The 22294-nt window shown below is 45.3% G+C and overlaps 1 protein-coding gene across 1 annotated transcript in view; it reads left to right on the forward strand.

Annotated features, from left to right (window-relative positions):
- ern1 (endoplasmic reticulum to nucleus signaling 1) overlaps positions 1 to 22294 on the forward strand; it is a 115994-nt gene that overhangs the window by 50197 nt on the left and 43503 nt on the right. The window contains exons 3-8 of the mRNA XM_072242748.1: positions 958 to 991; positions 2571 to 2643; positions 6929 to 7001; positions 14924 to 15046; positions 17646 to 17747; positions 19072 to 19333. Coding sequence (XP_072098849.1) covers positions 958 to 991; positions 2571 to 2643; positions 6929 to 7001; positions 14924 to 15046; positions 17646 to 17747; positions 19072 to 19333 — 667 coding nt within the window. The remainder of the gene's footprint in view (positions 1 to 957; positions 992 to 2570; positions 2644 to 6928; positions 7002 to 14923; positions 15047 to 17645; positions 17748 to 19071; positions 19334 to 22294) is intronic.

The raw sequence follows: 22294 nt of genomic DNA on the forward strand, positions 1-22294 counted from the left end.
TGGTCTTGTGTTATCCACAATAATACTGAGGTAATCAGTAATTAGTCTGTGATCAGTGAGCGGGCAGAATTTTAGCTGAGATGCTGAAGTTCAAGTTTATTGTCATTCAACCATATACATGCATACCGCCAAATGAAACAATGTTCCTCCAGACCAAGGTGCACAACACAGTATATATAACACACACACAAAACTCGAAATAATATTACCGCAAATAAATTAACAAATAATAATGTGAATTTATGACACAAATTAAAAAGTAAACAGTATACAGTTACTGGTGCTTTCTTGTGAAGAGACCTGGGTGGTGGCGGAGAGTTCAGTAGTGTAATGACCTGGGAGAAGAAGCTGTTTCCTATACTAATGCTACGGTACCTCCTAACTGATGGTGGGAGTCAGAAATTGCTGGACGATTGTACCCTGCATACTCAGCATTCCTGATAAATATCTCTGATGGGTGGAAGAGAGACCCCAATGATCCTCCCAGCAGTCCTACGTAAGGATTTTATCATGACACCCAAAGCTGCTATCTGAACTACGAAAAGATGGGTGAATTCTTCCTCCTTATCTGATTATTCTGTTGTATGGCATTGCAAGAGGATTTGTGCCCTGCAGGCAAAAATAATGCTGAAATAAACTAAACTCTCTTGTCATTTGTGTTACCCTGAGTACAATTTTATATTTACGGCACTGAATTTTCCATGAATTGTAAGTATATTTCCTTTTACTAACATCGATTAGTAAAAATCTATTAGTAAAAGCATCCCTTCTGAATAATTTCCTGGATATGGGAAAGGATCTGGAGATTTGTAATTTCTATGATTTTTTTTTAAGTTCCTGCCTCAAGATCAAGTATGTCGGATATTCTAGATCATTTAATAATTTTCCTTAGTCTTTTTGTGTCTTCTTGCAATTTGTGATTTTGAGGAAACTCACCTTTCTCTTTGTCCTTTGCAGATCCTGTGCTTCAAGTGCCTATTCACCTAACCGAGTAAGTTTCTGGTGTTGTATGTTCACATCTAATATGCAAAGTATAGACTATCACTAGGGATGGAATTATGAATCATTGTTCTGCCATTTCTTGGTTCACACTGTTGAAGATCTAAGCAACCGACAGGTTGTGATGGAATGTCTCAGTCCAGAATGTTGACACTTCGCTCCTCTCCATGGATGCTGCCTGACCTGCTGAGTCTCTCTGGTATTTTGTGCGTGTTACTCTGGATTTCCAGCATCACAGAATCTTGTGTGTTTATGAACTCTACTCGTGAAGTCTCCTCCTTTATCCTCAATTCTTCTCTGAATTTCATTCCTCTCTAATTTTGTGATGTGGGTGTGACAGGACGGCCAGTAATTATCCCAAGAGATTGATGATGGGCATCCTATCTTTTCACTGCAATTTAACTTCATTTTAGTAGTTACAAGACCACTTCAAAGGTCAACTAAGAATGAACAGCACAGAGTTTAAGCTGCAATGTATTGATATTTCTCCCTAAAGAGCCAATTAAGTTTACACAAATTACTAGCAGTTTCATGGTTAAATTCTTTGGTTTATAAGGAACACCTATTAAATCTTGTCCTACAAAAGCCATCTTAAAAATCTATCCTTTTCAACTTCTTCAGAGCTTGTTTAATCTTGTTTCTGTGTTCTTTGCTGTGTAGGTACTTGAACAGCATTGCTCCATTGATATGTGTGCAGGAAACACATTTATCTGTGGCATGGTTCAATAACATCAAACTTTCATTGAACAGGATCCCAGGCAACCTTGTGCTTTTCTAATCAGCAAAATGCACAACCTATTTTAATCTTGACCAATGCCCCTGAGAAATTTGCTGATAACATTTCTCCAGTCAAGTGCAAATACCTCTTCACTGAAGAGCCCATGGCTGATGCCAGAGAATTCAGGCACAATAAATTGGCTGATGCAACATTCGTGACCTCCAATTGCCTGTAGGGTGTTGGAGCTAAACTATCCATAACTGCTCCTCAAGTTATCTGTGAAAAGCATGGTGGTTTTGTAGACCCGCATGGATTATTGTGTTTCAGAAGTTTGTTTTAATTCCAAACTTTTGACTATATAATAATAGTGTCCAGTCTTGTTCCACCAGTATTGTCCATGAAAGCAGGATTCCCACATTCCTCTGCAGTATATACAGTATTATCACCTCAATGCTTGTGGCATACTCTTGAATATGGAAAGTTCAACACCTTTGGGGTTCTCGCGTTTAATTGTCGTTCATTCTTTGGGACACTTCTCTGTTTTCGTGGATGTTTTGCGAAGAAAAGGCATTTCAGGATGTATATTGTATACATTTCTCTGACATTAAACTTGACCTTTGAACCATATTGCACTTTTTGTTCTATGTGGTTTCTTCAGAATGACTATATGCGGAAAAGGTTGACATAATTTAACCGCAAGAAAGCGCTTCCTCTAAACTCTGCATTCCGTAATGTCAGCGTTACCATGCTAGGATCTTGCTACCTGTCTGTGTATGTGTGGTTATGGGACCCAGTCGAAGCGGGTCCTCACATTTTGGAATGCTGTTGCCGAGTGTTTGTTTTGTTTGTGCAGGCCGGCATTTCTTCCTGATCCAAATGATGGCAGCCTTTATACACTGGGAGGGAAGAACAATGAAGGACTGACTGTAAGTTCATCCTTTCATAAGCCTCTATGATTTTGTGTGTCTGTCTAAAATTGTTTTTATATTGTGTAATAACGCACTTGAATTCCAATAAACTGTTGACCAGGTCTATTTATCATAACCTCCTTAGCTCAGAGAGTGCAAAGTGGATGATGTCAGTGCTGGAAAATAAGAAATCTGTTTAACGTGTTCAATATTTGGCTATAAATTGGCAAGAAGGGAAGTTGCTTTCTCACAGTCTTGTTGATATTATATAATGGTTTGAGATCTTTGTGAGGTAAATTAGGAGGATAGGATGTTCCCTCATAAAAAGTGAAGCGCTTTTTCCTGGCTCCTGAGGTAAATTGCCATGACCGGTATTTAGTATTCCAGTTATCGCAGGAGTGTGGTCTAATGGGTACTTGGTTCACTGCTGTCACATATACTGGGATACAGTGAACATCTTTTCAATGTATGTGACAATCGTGTGTCTCCATGAAAGGCCTCAGCCTGAAACATCTACTGTTTATTCCCCTCCATAGATGCTGCCTGACCTGCCAAGTTCCTCCAGCATTTAGTGTATGTTGTTCAAGATTACCAGCATCTGCAGAATCTCTTGTAGTGAAAATTATTGTCTTGTACACCATCCATACATATAATTTCAGTGAAATGCCATCAGATTTCTGAATGGGTCCATGGACTCAGGAACACTACCTCACTATTCCTTTCTGCACTATTTATTGATTTAATTTGTTATTGTTTTGCACTCTTTTGCTGCCACAAACATTTTTGATTATGTTTGAGTGTTTGATGGCTCTGGGCCTTGACTCACTGGAATTCAGAAGAATGAGGAGTGGCCTCATTGAAACCTATCGGATGTTGAAAGGCCTCGATAGACTGGATGTGGAGAGGGTGTTTCCTACGGTGAGAGAGTCTAAGTCCAGAGGGCACAGCCTCAGAATAGATGGGCGTCCTTTTAGAATGGAGATAAGAAGGCTTTTCTTTAGCCAGAGAGTGGTGAATCTGTGGAATTTGTTGCTACAGATGCCTGTGGAAGCCAGGCCATTGGGTATATTTAAGGCAGAGGTTGATACATTCTTGATTAGTCACGACATGAGGGATGTTGAAATGCCTAGACAGAGTAGACGTGGAAGGGATGTTTCCCATGGTAGGAGAGTCTAGGACAAGAGGGCACAGCCTCAGGATAGAGGGGCGCCCTTTCAAAACAGATGTGGAGAAATTTCTTTAGTCAGAGGGTGGTGAATTTGTGGAATATGTTGCCACATGCAGCTGTGGAGGGCAGGTCATTGGATATATTTAAGGCAGAGATTGTTAGGTTCTTGATTGGACATGGCATCAAAGGTTACGGGGAGAAGACCGGGAACTGGGGTTAAGGAGCAGATAGAGAAAAAGGATCAGCCATGACTGAATGGCGGAGCAGACTCGGTGGGCCAGATGGCCTAATTCTGCTCCTGTCTCTTATGGTCTTGTATGGGGAGAAGGCAGGAGTTTGGGGCTGAGAGGGAAAATGGATCAGCCATGATGAAATGGTGGAGCAGACTCGATGGGCCAAGTGGCCTAATTCTGCTCCTATACCTTGTGATCTTAAAACAACAAATTTCATGACATATATCACAGATAATAAGCCTGATAGTGACAAGTACTAGGGAAAAGCAGGAACAGAAGGCAGAGCATAGTTATGGAGAAAGTGCAGTGCTGGTAGACAATAAAGTGAAAGAGCTCTGACAGAATAGACTCTGAATTCAAGAGATCATCTTTAACATACAAGAGATCTATTCAGCAATTTTATATTAACAGGATAGAAGTTGTCCTTGCGCCTGACAGTGTGTGTTTTGTATCTTCCGCCCAAAGGAAGGAGGTAGAAGGAAGGATGTCCAGGGTGCTTGTGGGTCTTTGGTTTATATTGGGTGCTTTCCTGATGTAGTGGGAAGTGTAGATTGTGTTCAAGAAGGAGAGGCTGGTTTCTGTGATGTGCTGAGCTGTGTCCACAACCCAACAGTGTTGGGCAGAGAGGTTGCCATACTAAGCCATACATACAGACATGTTTTCCATGCTGCAAGGGATATGCCAATTTCTTTAATATTCCAAAGTGTTGCTGAGAATCAGAATCAGGTTTAATATCACCAGCATATGTCATGAAACTTGTTTTGCAGCAACAGTACATTACAAGAAATAGTAATTTAAAAACTACAAATTACAATAAGTATATGTTAAAAAAAAGTAGTGCAAAAAGAGAGGGGAAAATACTGAGGCAGTGTTCATGAGTTCAATGTCCATTCAGAAATCTGATGATAGAGGGGAAGAAGCTGTTCCTGAAATGTTGAGTGTGTGTCTTCAGGCTCCTGTACCACCACCTTGATGGTAGCAATGAGAAGAGCGCGTGTCCTGGGTGATAGGGGGGTCCTTATATGGATGCTGCCTTTTTGAGACATCACCTTTTGAAGGTGTCCTGGGTGTTGGGGAGGCTAGTGCCCATGATGGAGCTGGCAGAGTTTACAACTTTCTGCAGCTTTTCCCAATCCTGTGCAGTGGCCCCTCCATACCGGATGATGATGCAACCAGTTAGAATGCTCTCCATGGTGCCTCTGTAGAAATTGCCAAGTATCTTTGGTGATGTACCAATTCTTTTCAAACTCCTAATGAAATATAGCTGCTGTCATGTCTTCTTTGCAATTGCATCAGTATGTTGGGCCCAGGTTAGATCCTCAGAGATGTTGACACCCTCTCCATTGTTGAGCCCTCGATGAGGACTGGTGTGTGTTCCCTCGACTTCCCCTTCCTGAAATCCGCAATCAATTCCTTGGTCTTACTGATGTTGAGTGCAAGGTTGTTGCTGTAACACCACTCAACCAACTGATCTATCTTGCTCCTGTTCCCCTCATTTACCATCTGAAATCCAACCAGCAATAGCTTTCTTGACCTTGGTGTCTTTGAGATTGTACTAGGACAAGCTGTTGGTGATGTTTACATCTAGGAGCTTGAAGCTTTCAACTCTCTTGACCTCAGCACCTTCAATATATAGAGGGATGTGTGATCCACCCCTTTCTAAAATCCAGCTGTTTTGTTTTGCTGACACTGAAGGAAAGGCTGTTGTCATAGAACATAGAATAGTACAGCACAGTACAGGCCCTTCGGCTCACAATGTTGGGCCGACCCTCAAACCCTGCCTCCCATATAAGCCCCCACCTTAGATTCCTCCATATACCTGTCTAGTAGTCTCTTAAACTTCACTAGTGTATCTGCCTCCACCACTGACTCAGGCAGTGCATTCCACGCACCAACCATCCTCTGAGTAAAAAACCTTCCTCTAATATCTCCCTTGAACTTTCCACCCCTTACCTTAAAGCCATGTCCTCTTGTATTGAGCAGTGGTGCCCTGGGGAAGAGGCACTGGCTATCCACTCTATCTATTCTTCTTATCATCTTGTACACCTCTATCATGTCTCCTCTCATCCTCCTTCTCTCCAAAGAGTAAAGCCCTAGTTCCCTTAATCTCTGATCGTAATGCATACTTTCTAAACCAGGCAGCATCCTGGTAAATCTCCTCTGTACCCTTTCCAATGCTTCCACATCCTTCCTATAGTGAGGCGACCAGAACTGGACACAGTACTCCAAGTGTGGCCTAACCAGAGTTTTATAGAACTGCATCATCATATCGCGACTCTTAAACTCTATCCCTCGACTTATGAAAGCTAACACCCCATAAGCTTTCTTAACTACCCTATCCACCTGTGAGGCAACTTTCAGGGATCTGTGGACATATACTCCCTGATCCCTCTGCTCCTCTACACTACCAAGTATCCTGCCATTTACTATGTACTCTTCCTTGGAGTTTTTCCTTCCAAAGTGTACCACCTCACACTTCTCCGGGTTGAACTCCATCTGCCACTTCTCAGCCCACTTCTGCAATCTATCAATGTCTCTCTGCAATCTTTGACAATCCTCTACACTATCTACAACACCACCAACCTTTGTGTCGTCTGCAAACTTGCCAACCCACCCTTCTACCCCCCATATCCAGGTGGGGTCATGACACAATGTTACTAGGCTCTCTATCTTCTTCTTGTGCTTCATTTTGTTATGTGAGATCTGGCCTACAATGATATCATCTGCAAACACGTAGATGAGGTTAGACCAGAATCTGGCCAGGCAGTCGCAAGCATACATGGAGTAAACTGCCACTACATGCTTTCTTTCCATGATGCACTTCCTTTTGTTCTATCATTGTACACTGCAACATATTTTTAGTTTTTGTATCTGTACTGAAACCGTCTGTTCTCTTACACAGAAGCTTCCATTCACAATTCCTGAGTTGGTTCAGGCATCGCCTTGCCGAAGTTCTGATGGTATACTGTACATGGGTGAGTGAGTGTTATCTGTTTGGTACTATCAGAATGTGATTGTCCTCATTTGCAGTGTAATTGCAAATTATAATCTTATTTATTTAGAGATACGGTGTGGAACAGGCTCTTCCAGCCCAGTGAGCTGCACTGCGCAGTAGTCCGCCTTGATCACAGGATAATTTACAATAACCAGTTGTCCTACTAACCAGTGTGTTTTTGGAATGTGGGAGGAAACTGGAGCACCCAGAAGAAACCCACACATTCACGGGGAGGAACATACAAACTCCTTATGGATGACATCGGTATTGAACTCCAAACTCCAACCCAAGCTGTAATAGTGTTGCACCAACCGATACGCCACCAGGCGCCTAAGCGTAGTGTTATTACAGTGCCAGCGACCCAGGTTTAATTCTGCCACTGTCTATAAATAGTTTGTACGTTCTCCCATGACTGCGTGGGCTTCCTCTGGGTGCTCTAGTTTCTTCCCACATTCCAAAGAGGTACCTGCCTCTACCACTAGTCCTGGGAGCATGTATCATGGACCTAACACTCGCTGTGGGGAAAATTCCTCTGACGGCCCTCCTATACCCTCCAATCATCTTAAATGTATGCCTGCTTCACATTAGCCATTTCTTTCTCTGGCTGTCTACTTGATCTATGCCTCTCATCTGTACACCTCTGTCAGGTCATCTCTCATCCTCCTTCACTGCAAAGAGAAAGCTCTTGCTCATCAAGCCTATCGTCATAAGACATGCTTTCTAGTCTAGGCAGAATCCTGGTAATCTCCTCCATAGTCATAGTCATACTTTATTGATCCCAGGGGAAATTGGTTTTCGTTACAGTTGCACCACAAATAATAAATAGTAATAGTGTGGCGACCCACTTTCTAGCGCACACGAACCGGCTCACAACAGCGCGCGCAGGCAGAGGGCCGGCACCAGAAAGGGCGCCAGGCCATCTTCACCAGCAGGGGGGAAATCCCGCGCGCGGAAAGGGTCTGGGAATATGCATTCCCCACAGCAATCCTGCCCCAGGGAGGGTGGGAATGGGAAGGCTTTAAAAGCAGGCCGCGAAGTTTGAATAAACCTCTTTCATCACAACTCTAACTCACCGACTCCGTGTGGTTATTCTAGCGCTGTGTGTAGCACACCGCTACATTTGGTGACCCCGACGGCCCAAACGATATTTGGGCCAGAGATGACCGACGCTGCATCTGTTCACGCAGTTTCGTTACAACTGCCAGGCTTTTGGCCGCGGAAACCCCGTCTGTGGTTGGAACAGGCAGAAGTACAATTCCGCATTCGGCAGATAACCTCGGAGTCCACTCGTTACTACTACGTGCTGAGCTCTCTCGACCAAGAGACTGCTGCACAAGTTAAGGAGTTTATACAGTCGCCTCCGGAGAATGGCAAATACACAGCATTCAAAGCCCTGCTCATAAGGACTTTTGGACTCTTACGGCGTGAACGAGCTGCCCGCTTACTGCACCTGGATGGATTGGGAGACAGGCCGCCGTCGGCATTAATGAACGAAATGCTGGCCCTGGCTGAAGGACACAAACCCTGCCTCATGTTTGAGCAGGCGTTCCTAGAGCAACTGCCCGAGGACATACGCCTGCTGCTGTCCGACGCAGATTTCAGCGACCCCCGGGAGGTGGCGGCCCGAGCAGATGTGCTGTGGAATGCCAAGAAGGAGAGAGGGGCATCCGTTGCACAGATCACCAAGTCGCGTGCCCAATGGCAGACCAGACCAGGCCCGGCAGCAGAGCCCAATGAACAATGGTGCTTCTACCACCAGCGGTGGGGCACAGAGGCCCGCCGCTGTAGACCACCCTGCAAATTCCCGGGAAACACCAAGGCCCAGCCGCCGCCGATCACTACGGTGGCTGGCCATCAGGACAGCCTCCTGTACGTCTGGGACAAGCAGTCGGGACGCCGATTATTGGTTGACACCGGAGCGGAGATCAGCGTTTTACCTCCAACGAGTTACGACACCCGCAACAGAGAACCAGGACCCACCCTGAGGGCCACAAATGGCAGCACAATACGAACCTACGGCACCCGCAAGGTGCGGCTACAGTTCAGCTCCAGCCGGTTTACGTGGGACTTCACACTGGCCGCCGTGGCCCAACCACTCCTGGGGGCGGATTTTCTGCGAGCCCACAGCCTGCTGGTCGACCTGCAAGGGAAGCGACTCGTCCACGCCAAGACTTTTCAAATGTTCTCCCTGGGTGAAGCAAAGTTGCCAGCCCCACACCTGGACTCCATCACACTGTCCAACGATGAATTCACCAGGGTCCTGGCGGATTTCCCATCAGTACTGACACCGCAGTTCACGGCAGCCATGCCCAGACACGGAGTACAGCACCACATCCCGACCCAGGGGCCACCCCTCCATGCCCGTGCCCGAAGGTTTCCCCCGGACAAGCTCCGACTGGCGAAGGAGGAGTTCAAGAAGATGGAGGAATTGGGGATCATACGACGGTCCGACAGCCCATGGGCCTCCCCCCTGCACATGGTGCCCAAGGCAACGGGGGGCTGGAGACCATGTGGTGACTACCGCAGACTGAACGAGGCTACAACACCAGACCGCTACCCTGTGCCGCACATTCAAGACTTCGCAGCAAACCTACATGGCGCAAGGATCTTTTCCAAGGTAGACCTCGTCCAGGGATACCATCAAATCCCTGTACATCTGGACGACATCCCCAAAACAGCACTTATCACCCCGTTCGGACTTTTCGAATTCCTCCGAATGCCGTTTGGTCTAAAGAATGCCGCACAGACTTTCCAGCGGCTAATGGACGCGGTGGGACGCGACCTGGACTTTGCATTCATCTATTTGGACGACATCCTCATAGCCAGCAGTAGTCGGCAGGAGCATCTGTCCCACCTCTGCTAGCTCTACTCCCGCCTGAGCGAATTCGGCCTTACAATCAACCCAGCCAAATGCCAGTTCGGACTCGATACCATCGACTTCCTGGGCCACAGGATTACTAAAGACTGGGCAACCCCGCTGCCCGCCAAGGTAGACGCAGTCCGCAACTTGCCCCAACCCAACACAATCAAAGACTTGCAGGAATTCGTGGGTATGGTGAATTTCTACCACCGTTTCCTCCCCTCAGCAGCCCGAACCATGCGCCCCCTGTTCACTCTAATGTCGGGTAAGGGCAAGGACATTACCTGGGACGAAGAGGCCGCAACTGCTTTCGTTAAAACCAAAGAAGCCTTGGCAAACACCGCGATGCTAGTGCACCCCAGAACGGACGTTCCTACTGCCCTCACGGTGGACGCATCCAACACAGCAGTCGGTGGAGTGCTGGAACAACTCATCGAGGGCCGCTGGCAACCCCTGGCGTTCTTCAGCAAACACCTACGACCACCGGAACTCAAATACAGTGCTTTCGACCGGGAGCTATTCGCACTATACCTGGCAATCCGGCATTTCAGGTGCTTCTTAGAAGGTAGGCCCTTCACCACGTTCACAGACCACAAACCGCTCACCTTTGCATTCACGAAGGTGTCCGACCCCTGGTCGTCCCGCCAGCAGCGACATCTGTCCTACATCTCCGAGTATACGACGGACATCCGGCATGTCTCTGGAAAGGACAAAGTTGTGGCAGACGCACTGTCCAGACCTACCATACAGGCCCTGTCCCAGGGGGTGGACTATGCAGCGCTGGCAGAGGCACAGCAGGGAGATGCTGAGATCCCCAGTTACAGGACTGCAGTCTCCGGTTTACAGCTCCAAGACCTCCCCGTAGGCCCAGGTGAGAGGACCCTACTATGTGATGTAGCTACCGGCCAACCCCGCCCCATCGTCCCAGCAGCCTGGTGCCGGCAGGTTTTCGAATCCATTCACAACTTAGCGCACCCCTCAATCAGGACAACCGTCCGGCTGGTCGCCAACATGTTCGTGTGGCATGGGCTTCGTAAACAGGTCAGGGAATGGGCCAAAATGTGCATGCAGTGCCAAACGGCCAAGGTGCAGCGGCACACCAAGGCTCCGCCGCAGCTGTTCGAACCCACCCGCCGGAGGTTCGACCACATCCATGTGGATATCGTGGGGCCCCTGCCAGTGTCACGAGGAGCGCGGTACCCCCTAACTATGATAGACCGGTTCACCAGATGGCCAGAGGCAGTCCCGCTCACCGACACCGCCTCCGAATCCTGCGTCCGAGCACTGATCGCAACCTGGGTAGCCCGCTTCGGGGTACCGGCCCACATTACCTCCGACAGGGGTGTCCAGTTCACCTCCAGCCTGTGGTCAGCTATGGCCAACCTTTTAGGATCGCAGCTACACCACACAACTGCCTACCACCCACAGTCGAATGGACTAGTGGAGCGTTTCCACCGTCACCTGAAGTCGGCTCTCATGGCCCGCCTGGAGGGGCCTAACTGGGTGGACGAACTTCCCTGGGTCCTGCTCGCAATCCGCACGGCGCCCAAAGAGGATCTGCACACCTCGTCAGCCGAGTTGGTGTACGGCGCACCCCTGGTCGTCCCAGGAGAGTTCATACCAGCCCCAAGGGGGCAAGAGGAAGAACCCACAGCAGTCCTGGACAGACTACGTGAGAGGCTCGGTAACCTGGCCCCCATCCCCACTTCACAGCATGGACAGAGCCCAACCTGCGTACCCAAAGACCTGCAGAACTGTAAGTTTCTTTTTGTACAACAGGGTGGACACCGGGCACCGCTACAGCAGCCCTACGAGGGGCCGTTTAAGGTGATCAGGAACAACGGGTCCACGTTCGTGCTGGACATTGGGGGGAGAGAGGAGGTTTTCACGGTGGACCGACTCAAACCGGCCCATGTGGACTTGGCACAGCCGGTCCAGGCTCAGGCACCGCAGCGCAGGGGCAGACCTCCCAAACAGAGGCCGATCCAGACGCTGGACATTGGGGGAGGTATCGCCGGTTCTGGCGGGGGGGGGGGGGTTATGTGGCGACCCACTTTCTAACGCACTCGGACTGGCTTACAACAGCGCGCGTAGGCAGAGGGCCGGCACCAGAAAGGGCACCAGGCCATCTTCACCAGCAGGGGGAGAATCCCGCGCGCGGAAAGGGTCTGGGAATATGCATTCCCCACAGCAATCCCGCCCCAGGGAGGGCGGGAATGGGAAGGCTTTAAAAGCAGGCCGCGAAGTTTGAATAAATCTCTTTCATCGCAACTCTAACTCACTGACTCCGTGTGGTTATTCTAGCACTGTGTGTAGCACACCGCTACAATAGAACCATAAATAGTTAAATAGTAATATGTAAATTATGCCAGTAAATTATGAAATAAGTCCAGGACCAGCCTATTGGCTCAGAGTGTCTGACCCTCCAAGGGAGGAGTTGTAAAGTTTGATGGCCGCAGACAGGAATGACTTCCTATGACGCTCAGTGCTGCATCTTGGAGGAATGAGTCTCTGGCTGAATGTACTCCTGTGCCCAATCAGTACATTACGTAGTGGATGGGGGACATTGTCCAAGATGGCATGCAACTTGGACAACATCCTCTTTTCAGACACCACGGTCAGAGAGTCCAGTTCCATCCCCACAACATCACTGGCCTTACGAATGAGTTTGTTGATTCTGTTGGTGTCTGCTACCCTCAGCCTGCTGCCCCAGCACACAACAGCAAACATGATCGCACTGGCCACCACAGACTCGTAGAACATCCTCAGCAACGTCCGGCAGATGTTAAAGGACCTCAGTCTCCTCAGGAAATAGAGACGGCTCCGTCCCTCTCTAAAGCTTCCACATTCTTCCTATTATCTTATGCATCCAGATCTGTGAGTGGAGGAGAGGACATTTGTTGTAGGTATGAGACAAAAGAGTCAGCATCTCTGACAAAAGGTTTGTGGTGTTGGAGATGGAGAGGACAACACTGTTACAGTGCTGGTATAGTCCAGGTGCCACAGTGATGTCTGTCACTGATACACTGTACTCAATGGCTTTAAACTGCCATTTAGGAGGTGGGTTTATTCTCTCTATCAGAGAACCAGCAAGCCAAAAGGCTGATAGTATAATACGGATGTGCAGAGCAAGATTCTGCTGATCTAGGAACTTGAAGCTCTCAACCGAAAGGATGTTAGGGCGGCAAAGGAGCATAGTGGTTAGCGCACTGCTTTACTGTACAGGCAAGCCAGGTTCAGTCCCCACTGCTGTTTGGAGTTTGTACATTCTCCCCGTGAACGTATGTGGTTTCCTCCCACACTCCAAAGACCTACAGTTGGTAAGTTAATTGGTCATTGTAAATTGTCTTGTGATTAGGCTAGGATTAAATCGGGGGATTCTGGGTGGCGTGGCTCAAAGGGCCTGAAGTGTGTATTCTGTGCTGTATCTCAATAACCAAATAAATAGATGTTTTCTTTAGTGGTAGAGTCAGACCAGAGGGCACAGCCTCAGAATAGAAATTCCTTTAGAACAAAGATGAGTAGGAATTTCTTTAACCAGAGAATGGTGAATTTGTGGGATTCATTGCCACAGGCGTCTGTGGAGGCCAAGTCATGTGGTATGTTTGATAGGTTCTTGATTAGTCAGGGTGTCAAAGATTAGAGGGAGAAGGCAGGAGAATAGGATTGAGAGCCGCGATGGAATGGTAGAGCAGACTCGATGGGCCAAATAACCTAATTCTGCTCCTATGCCTTATGGTCTTATAGGAAGGAATTTGTTTCTTTTTGCTGATGCCGTTTGATAATTGTGAGGGATAAGATACTCCATTTTATCAGCGAGTTGAACACAATTCTAAAAAATGCAACCAGATCTTAGATTTCGAGAAGATGATTCAAGTTTAGTTTGGCCTGATTATCATCTGTGAGTTATCATGAGGTTATCTGACTTTCAAGCTCTTTTAGTCAGGCTGCATTCTATTTATAGAAAGTTCTTGGCAAGAGACGATTTGAGTAATGGCTGTTAAATAGTCAGACATCTGATTAGACCAGGTACAGTAAATTATTAACAAAACCTCATTAATGTGGTTTACTGATCGTGAGATTACGTTCAAATGCAGACTGGGGGTAGTATTTCCACAGCTGTAGCTGAACCAGAGTTATAAATGGGGGTTGCAGGTGTTCTTTTTGATAAGTAAATAAAGCTGGTGAGAAATATCTTTTTTACTGAATTTAGGAAATGTTTATTTATGGTACAGAACTGTTTCAGTAGGTGGAGTTCAAAGTGCTGTCTAATCATGTGACTTGCTCGAAATTAAAAGATGAAAGAATTGAAAGAATGTTAAAACATCAGAACTCACAAAGCCATCATTTGATCATCTTGTCCTTTTACATTATGCCTGATAAAGGTTCTTGGCCCAAAATGTTGACTGTTTATTCCTCTCTATCAATGCTGCCTGACCTGAGTTCCTCTGGTATTCTGTGTGTTTTGCTCTGGTTTTCCAGCATTTGCAGAATCTCTCGTGTTCGTAGTTCATAATCCAGTTTGCTAGTCCCATTAGCTGCCTTTGGCCCCCATCTCTCTAAACCTTTTCTAGCAATGTACTGGCTCAAATATCTTTGAGTAGTTGTGTTTGTACTTGCCCCCAGCAGTCCCTCTGGCAGCTCATTCCACCTACTCAGCATCCTCTGTGTAGAAAAAGTTGTCCCTTTGGTGAGAAGCTGTTGTTTCCGATAGTGACGCAGTCCAGGACCAGAGGGGGCAGCCTCAGAAGAGAAGAACATATCTTTAGGACAGAGATGAGGAGGAATTTCTTTAGCCAGAGGGTGGATGAGTCGGTGGAATTCATTGCCACAGACAGTTGTGGAGGCCAAGTTATTGAGTATGTTTAAAGAGGGAGGTTGATAGGTTCTTGATTAGTAAGGGCATCAGGAGAATGAAGTTGAGAGAGAAAGTAAATCAGTCATGGTCGAATAGCAGAGCAGATTCAATGGGGCAAGTACCCTAATTCTGCTCCTGTGTCTTTATGGTCTTTAATTATATGCCAGTTTTATTCTGTCCTCAGGAAAAAAGCAGGATATCTGGTACGTTGTGGACCCGATAACTGGTGTAAAGCAGCAGACTTTAACAGCTTCTTTTGCAGAGAGCATGTGTCCATCAACACCCCTGCTGTACCTCGGACGTACAGGTAAAATACCATAGGTGTTTTACTTTATAAATGTTTTGTAATGTGTTAGCCACCCCAGAGATAAAGCCAAACTGATATAATTAAAAAGTTCAAAGTAAATTTATTATCAAATACATATGCTGTCATATACTACCTTGAGATTCATTTTCTTGCAGGCATTTACAGGAAAATAAATACAATATAATTTTAAGAAAAACTATACATAAACAAAGGCTGATAAATAATAATTCTTCATGATGCTGAGATGCGTTATAGGACGTGCTGGGACACATCATCAGCGATGTACCTGTTATATACATAGGCTGATCGTATGCATATAAATGACAACTAGGTGATGTGTGTGTAGTGGTGTGGGTGAGTTAATGGGTGGAGGTATTGATCAGCCTGACAACTTGGGGAAATAACAGTTTTTAAGTGTTGCCTCTTTGGTGGGAGTGCATAAGCAGGGCGGGTGGGATCTTTCATGATAGTGCTGGCCTTTGTCTGGCACCTTTCTGTATAAATGCACATCATGTACGTATGTATAATTTTCTTTATGTCAGCATTTCTGAGACAAAAATAAAAACAAATGCCGTAAAAACTCCGCAGTCAAGTAGTTTTTGTGGAAAAAGAAATCAGTTATATTTTTGATCAATAATTCAGGTTGTAAACATTCTTAAAGATTGATAAGGTAGATGGGGAGTTTAATGTTTTCTTTGGCTCTGATATATAAAACCAAAGGTCGGAAAATTAAATAAAAGTAGGGGGAGTCAATCATTCAAGATTCAGATTAGAAGAAATCTGATGTTTAAAACTAGGGGTCACAAAATTAAATGAGGGGGTTAATCGCTCAGAAGAAATCTGATATATTTTGAATCTTTGGAGTGAACCCTGTTGTTGAACTATTCCCACAACTTATGGACTCACTTTCAAGGTTTCTTCATCTCATGTTCTTGAAATTTATTGTTTATTTATTATTATTATTATTTCTTTCTCTTGTATTTGCACAGTTAGTTGTCTTTTGCACACTGGTTGCCTGCCCTGTTGGTGCGGTATTTCATTGCTTCTATTATGGTTTTGGATTTATTGAGTATGCCTGCAAGAAAATGAATCTCAGGGTTGTGTATGGTGATGTATACTGTATGTACCTTGATAATAAATTTACTTTAAAATTTGAATTTTGAATTCTCAACCCAAGAGGCAGCTCATTCACTCAGTACATTCAAAACAGATTATTTCAGTACTAAGGGTATCAAATATTTTAGAATTGGTGCAGGGAATTTCTACAGAGATAACTGATCTGCCCTGGCAGAGCAAGCACAGTAGTCAACTGGCCACTGACTCCCATTTCTCATGTACTGGTACAAGGTTTGTATTGTTTTCGCTCCATGTGGGTGACTCTGGCTCCCTCTAGTGGCTGCCTGGGCTTCTATATCTGCTGAGCCACATAGGCACGGGCACTAAGCAGATTAAGGACGTGGTGGGGATGCAGGTAAGATTAATATTTCTGAAGCCAGTGGGAAAAACTTGTCTTGTCATGGTGATTGCTAGCAGTGATGTGTCTGGAATAAGGGACCAAAACTTCAAGCTGAGGCTCTCTTTGGGCAGGTACTGGAGAGGAGTGGAGACTAGTGGAACAGTGTTGTTGGTATTTATCAGGTGAGAAGGAAAACAGCACGCCTTGGAAAGAAAGTTATGTTATTTTTAATGGGGGATGTCATTGAGTGATATGGCAGAGAAACTGAGATACATTGATGTGCATCTCATTCAGAACTTCAAAGTTCAAGGTAAAATTCATTATCAAGGTATGTATATTGACATATAGTACCTGTGATTTATTTTCCTACAGGCATTTACAGGAAAATAAAAAAATACAATAGATTTCTGGAAAACTATATATAAACAAACACTGACAAACAATCAAAGTGCAAGAGAAGACAAATTGGGCAAATCAAAAATAATACTGAGAACATAAGTTGTAAAGAATCCTTTAAAAGTGAGTCTGTAGGTTGTGAAGTCAGTTCAGTGTTGAGGTGAGTGAAGTTATCCACACCAGTTCAGGGGCCTAATGGTTACAGAGCAATAACTGTTCCTGAACCTGGCAGTGTGGGACCCAAACTCCTGTTCGTAGCAGAGAGAAAGGGGCACGGTCTGGCTGGTGGGGTCTTTGATGATGGATGCTGCTTTCTGGAGGCAGTGCTCCTTGTAGATGTACTCAGTAGTGCCCTAGTTCAGTTGGAGCAAGGAATACAGGTGTATCAAGGAACTCCGACACAATCTGGATGAAATGTAGTTTAATGTCCTTGGTCTACCAGCTGTAGGTGGAAACAGCTTTCCTTTTGAGCAACACACATAGAAGTTGCTGGTGAATGCAGCAGGCCAGGCAGCATCTCTAGGAAGAGGTACAGTCGATGTTTGGGGCTGAGACGCTTCGTCAGTCCTGAAACGTCGACTGTACCTCTTCCTAGAGATGCTGCCTGGCCTGCTGTGTTCACCAGCAACTTTTATGTGTGTTGCTTGAAATTGCAGATTTCCTGGTGTTTGAGCTTTCCTTTTGAGTTCAGTTTATACTTGATTGTCTGAAAGAGTCATTGCATGCTAACACAGATGATTTTTTCAGAGTACACGATCACCATGTACGACACTAAGAACCGAGAGCTGCGATGGAATGCCACCTACTTTGATTATTCTGCTACCCTACCAGATGAAGACACGGAATACAGTAAGAGTGCTTTCACTGTGTGGCTACATGTTCTAGTGTCTCTGGATCGGGATCCACAGGGGCTTTTGAAAACTGTTATGCCACAGAGTTTATTTGTTCAAGGGGATAAGCCAGTGACTTGGGAAGCACTTTTCTCACCCCAAACCTCCCTGCACTTTGTGGCTTTGAGGACTGATAACAGTCAGCCACAGTACTGAAGATCTGGATTCTGTGAAAGCATATTTCTTTCCCTGAACGGCATTAGTGAGCTAGACCATGGGTTCCCAATCTGGCCTCCATGGACCCCTTGCTTAATGGTATTGGTCCATGGCATAAAAAATGTTGGGAGCCTCTGAAATAGAGTATCTTTGATTGCAGTGGTTATTGTGCCTGCTGTTAGGTTTACAAAGCTCTTCAAAATAGACAGAGTTTTAAATGCCATTTATGCCGAGACCATTGATCTAGCAGATCATATGAATGAAACCACCTCACCTATGTGATCTGATCCATACACTGAGGCGGACAGTAGCGTGGTGGTTAGCGCAGAGCTTTGTAGTACCAACTATAAGATCGAGGTTCGGTTCCCACTACTGTTTGTAAGCAGTTTGTATATTCTCCCCATGACTGTGTGGGTTTCCTCTGGGTTTCCAGGTTTCCTTCCACATTGGGGTGGCACAGTACCGTATTTGTTAACACAATGCTTCACAGTCCAGGTGACCGGGGAGTTCCATTCCCTCCACTGTCTGTAAGGAGTTTGTACGTTCTCCCTTTGACCACGTGGGTTTCCTCTGGGTGCTCTGATTTCCTCCCACTGTCCAAAGATGTACCGGTTGGCAGGTTAATTGGTCATTGTAAATTATCCTGTGATTAAGCTGGGATTAAATCAGGGGTTGCTGGGTGGTGCGGCTCAAGGGGCTGGAAGGGCCTTCTCCACGCTGTATCTCAATAAAATAAAAATTCAAAAACAACCAATGTGCAAAAGAAGACAAACTGTGCAAATCACAAACAAATCTGAGAACATGAGCTGTAACAAAAGTGAGCCTGTGGGTTGTAGATTCAGTTTAGAGTTGTGATGAGTGAAGTGGTCCATTTCGGGTCAAAAGCCTGATGGCTGTAGGGTAGTAACTGTTCGTAAACCTGGTGGTGTGGTACCTAAAGCTCCTGTATCTCCTACCCGATGGTAGTAGTGAGAAGAAGGCATAGCCTGGCCTGGAGTGTATGAACGGCTGGCACAATCCTCGCTGATTTGATTTGACGCAAACGACACATTTCACTGTATGTTTTGATGTGCATGTGACAAATAAAGCTAATCTTTCTAGTCTCTTTAAAACTCCCCTCCTTTCAGAAATGCTACACTTTGTCTCCAACGGAGATGGCCTGGTGGTGACTGTGGACAGTGAGTCGGGTGACATTCTGTGGATTCAGAATTATGCGTCTCCCGTGGTGGCTGTGTACATCTGGCAGAGGGAAGGACTGAGGAAGGTGATGCACACCAATGTTGGCATCGAGACACTTCGCTACCTCACCTTCATGTCAGGAGAGGTGGGCCGAATCACAAAGTGGAAATATCCCTTCCCAAAGGAGACGGAGACCAAACAAAAGCTGATGTAAGTGCACTTTTGCCATTTGTTGAGCTAGTGTGTGCGTGACCACACTGTACGGGTCTCCCTCGGTGTAACAATGTGGACTGGAGCTGCCGGCTGATTCAGTAACTCACTTAATCAGAATTAGGTTTATTATCACTGACATATGTCATGAAATTTGTTGTTTTACAGCAGCAGTCAGAGCAATACATAAAATATACTATAAATTACAATAAGAATATGTATATTAAAAAATTAAATAGGTAATGCAAAAATAGTGAGGTAGTGTTTCATTCTGTTCAGAAATCTGATGGCAGAAGGGAAGCAGCTGTTCCTAAAACATTGTGCTCTTTTACTTCCTTTTGGTAGCAATGAGTAGAGGGCATGTCTGGGGTGGTTAGAGTTTCTAATGATTGATACCAACTTTTTGAGGCATCACCTTTTGAACATGTCCTGCACAAGGACTCCCAAGTGTATCTGCACTTTTGATTTTTTTTTTGAATTTTCTGCCCATTTACAAAATAGACTACATTCCTTCTGCCAAAGCGTATGACCATGCACTTCCCTACATTATATTCCATCTGCCACTTCTTTGCCAGTCCCCTAATCTGCCTAAGTCCTTCTGCAGACACCCTGCTTCTTCAGCAATATCCCTGCCCTTCCACCTGTCTTCACGTCGTCCACAAACATGGCCAAGAGCCATCAATTTCCTCATCCAAATCATTGATATTCAATGTGAAAGAACCAGTCCCAACACTGACCCCTGAGAGGCACCATTAGTTAGCCAACCAGAAAAGGTCCCCTTTATTCCCATGGGCTCTTATTTTGTTAAGCAACCTCATGTGCAGCACTTTGTCAGAGGCCTTTTGAAAATCCAAATAAACAATATCCATTAACTCTCCTTTGTTTATCCTGCCTATTATTTCCTCAAAGAATTCCAACAAATTTGTCAAGCAAGATTTCCCCTTTACAGAACCATGCTGACTTCAGCCTATCTTACCATGTGCCTTCAAATACCCAGAAACCTCGGCCTTAATAATAGACTCCAAAATCTTCCCAAGCACTGAAAGCAGGTTAACAGGCCTACAATTTCCTTTCTTCTGCCTTCCTCCCTTCTTAAAGAGTAGAGTGACATTTGCAATTTTTTGGTTCCCAGGAACCATTCCAGAATCTAGTAATTCTTGAAAGATCATTACTAATGCCTCCACAATCTCTTCAGCTCGCTCTTTCAAAACCCTGGGGTGTAGTCCATCTGGTTTGGGTGACTCTACTTTCAGACTTTTCAGCTTCCCAAGCACCTTCGCCTTAGTAATAGCAATGACACTCACTTCTGCCCCTTGATTCTTTCACATTTCTGGCATTGTTAGTGTCTTCCATAGTGCGGACTGATCCAAAATACTGATTAAGTTCCTCACCATTTATTTGTATGCCATTACTACCTCTCCAGCATCATTTTCCAGCAGTCCAATATTCACTGTCATCTCTCTTTTACTCCTTATATATCTTAAAAAAACGTTTTGTATCTCTTTTATATTATTGGCTAGCTTACCTTCATATTTCATGTTTTTTTCTCTTTATAGCTTTTTTAGTTGCCTTCTGTTGGCTTTTAAAAGCTTCCCAATCCTCTTCCTTCCCACTAATTTTTGCTATATTATATGCCATCTCTTTTACATTTATGCTGTCTTTTGACTTCCCTTGTTAGCTGTGGTTGCCTCATTCTCCCATCTTTGGGATGCATTGTTCCTGTGCCTTCCAATTTGACCCCAGAAACTCCAACCATTGTTGCTCTGTCATCCCTGATGGTGTTCCCTTCTAATCAACTTTGGCCAGCTCCTCCCTCATGCCACTGTAATTCCCTTTACTCCACTGTAATAGTGATACATCTGACTTTATCTTCTACCTCTTAAACTGCAAGGTGAATTCTATCATATTATGATAGGATTTCTTTACCTTAAGCTCCCTAATCAAATCTGGTTGATTACACAACACCCAGTCCAGAATTACCTTCCTCTTGGTGGGCTCAATGACAAGTTGTTCTAAAAAAACATCTTGTAGGCATTACACAAATGCCCTTGCTTGGGATCCAGAACCATCCTGATTTTCCTAGTCTAACTGCACATTAAAATCCGCCATGACTATTACAACATTGTCCTTTTTGTTACATGCCTTTTCTATCACCCACTGTAGTTTGTATCCCAATCCTGGCTACTATTCAGATTCCTGTATTTAACTCCTATCATGGTCTTTTTATTCTTGACATTTCTTAACTCTACCCACAAGGATTCTACATCTTCTGTTCCTATGTCACCTGTTTCTAATGATTTGATTTCATATTTTTACTAACAGAGCCATCATACCCAATCTGCCTACCTGACAGTCCTTTCAATATAATGTGTATTCTTGGTGCTTTTTGCCTTTTTTTTCTCGGCGGGCAACAATCAACATAGGGCCAATAAAAAGAAAGGAGGTGTAGGCTGAGTAGGCCATTGTTAGAGTGGTTCTGCTTTGGCTCAACAGGCACAGGCAGAGGTTGTAAGTAAGAAAGTTTCTAGTATTTCTTTTCTCCATTAGCACATTGCTAGTGCACTGAGAATGGAACGAGAGGTCATGATGTGTCCTTTTGTGTGATGTAGGAAATTTGGGAAACCTCCTGTCTCCCTGATGCCTACATCTGTATGAAGTGCATGGAGCAGCAGCTCGATGACCTTTGACTCGTATGGGAGACTAAGAAAGTAATAGGTAGGAGCTACAGGGAGGTAGACACCCCTAGCTTGCAGGAGGCGAGTTCCTGGCAAGAGGCATCCAGTACAAAGTACCCTTGTGGCAGTCCCCTCAATAATATGCATATCGCCTTGGATACCGTTGGAGAGAATGTCCTCCCAGGGGAAGCCGTTTAAATCTTGCGCTACGTCGTCAACTGAGGAGCTCTTGTGCTGACTTACGCCTGCTTAGCAAAACAATACTAGGAACATGAGCTGTAAAGAG

This window comes from Mobula birostris, chromosome 24 (genome assembly GCF_030028105.1).
Source record: "Mobula birostris isolate sMobBir1 chromosome 24, sMobBir1.hap1, whole genome shotgun sequence".
Taxonomy (NCBI): Eukaryota; Metazoa; Chordata; class Chondrichthyes; order Myliobatiformes; family Myliobatidae; genus Mobula; species Mobula birostris.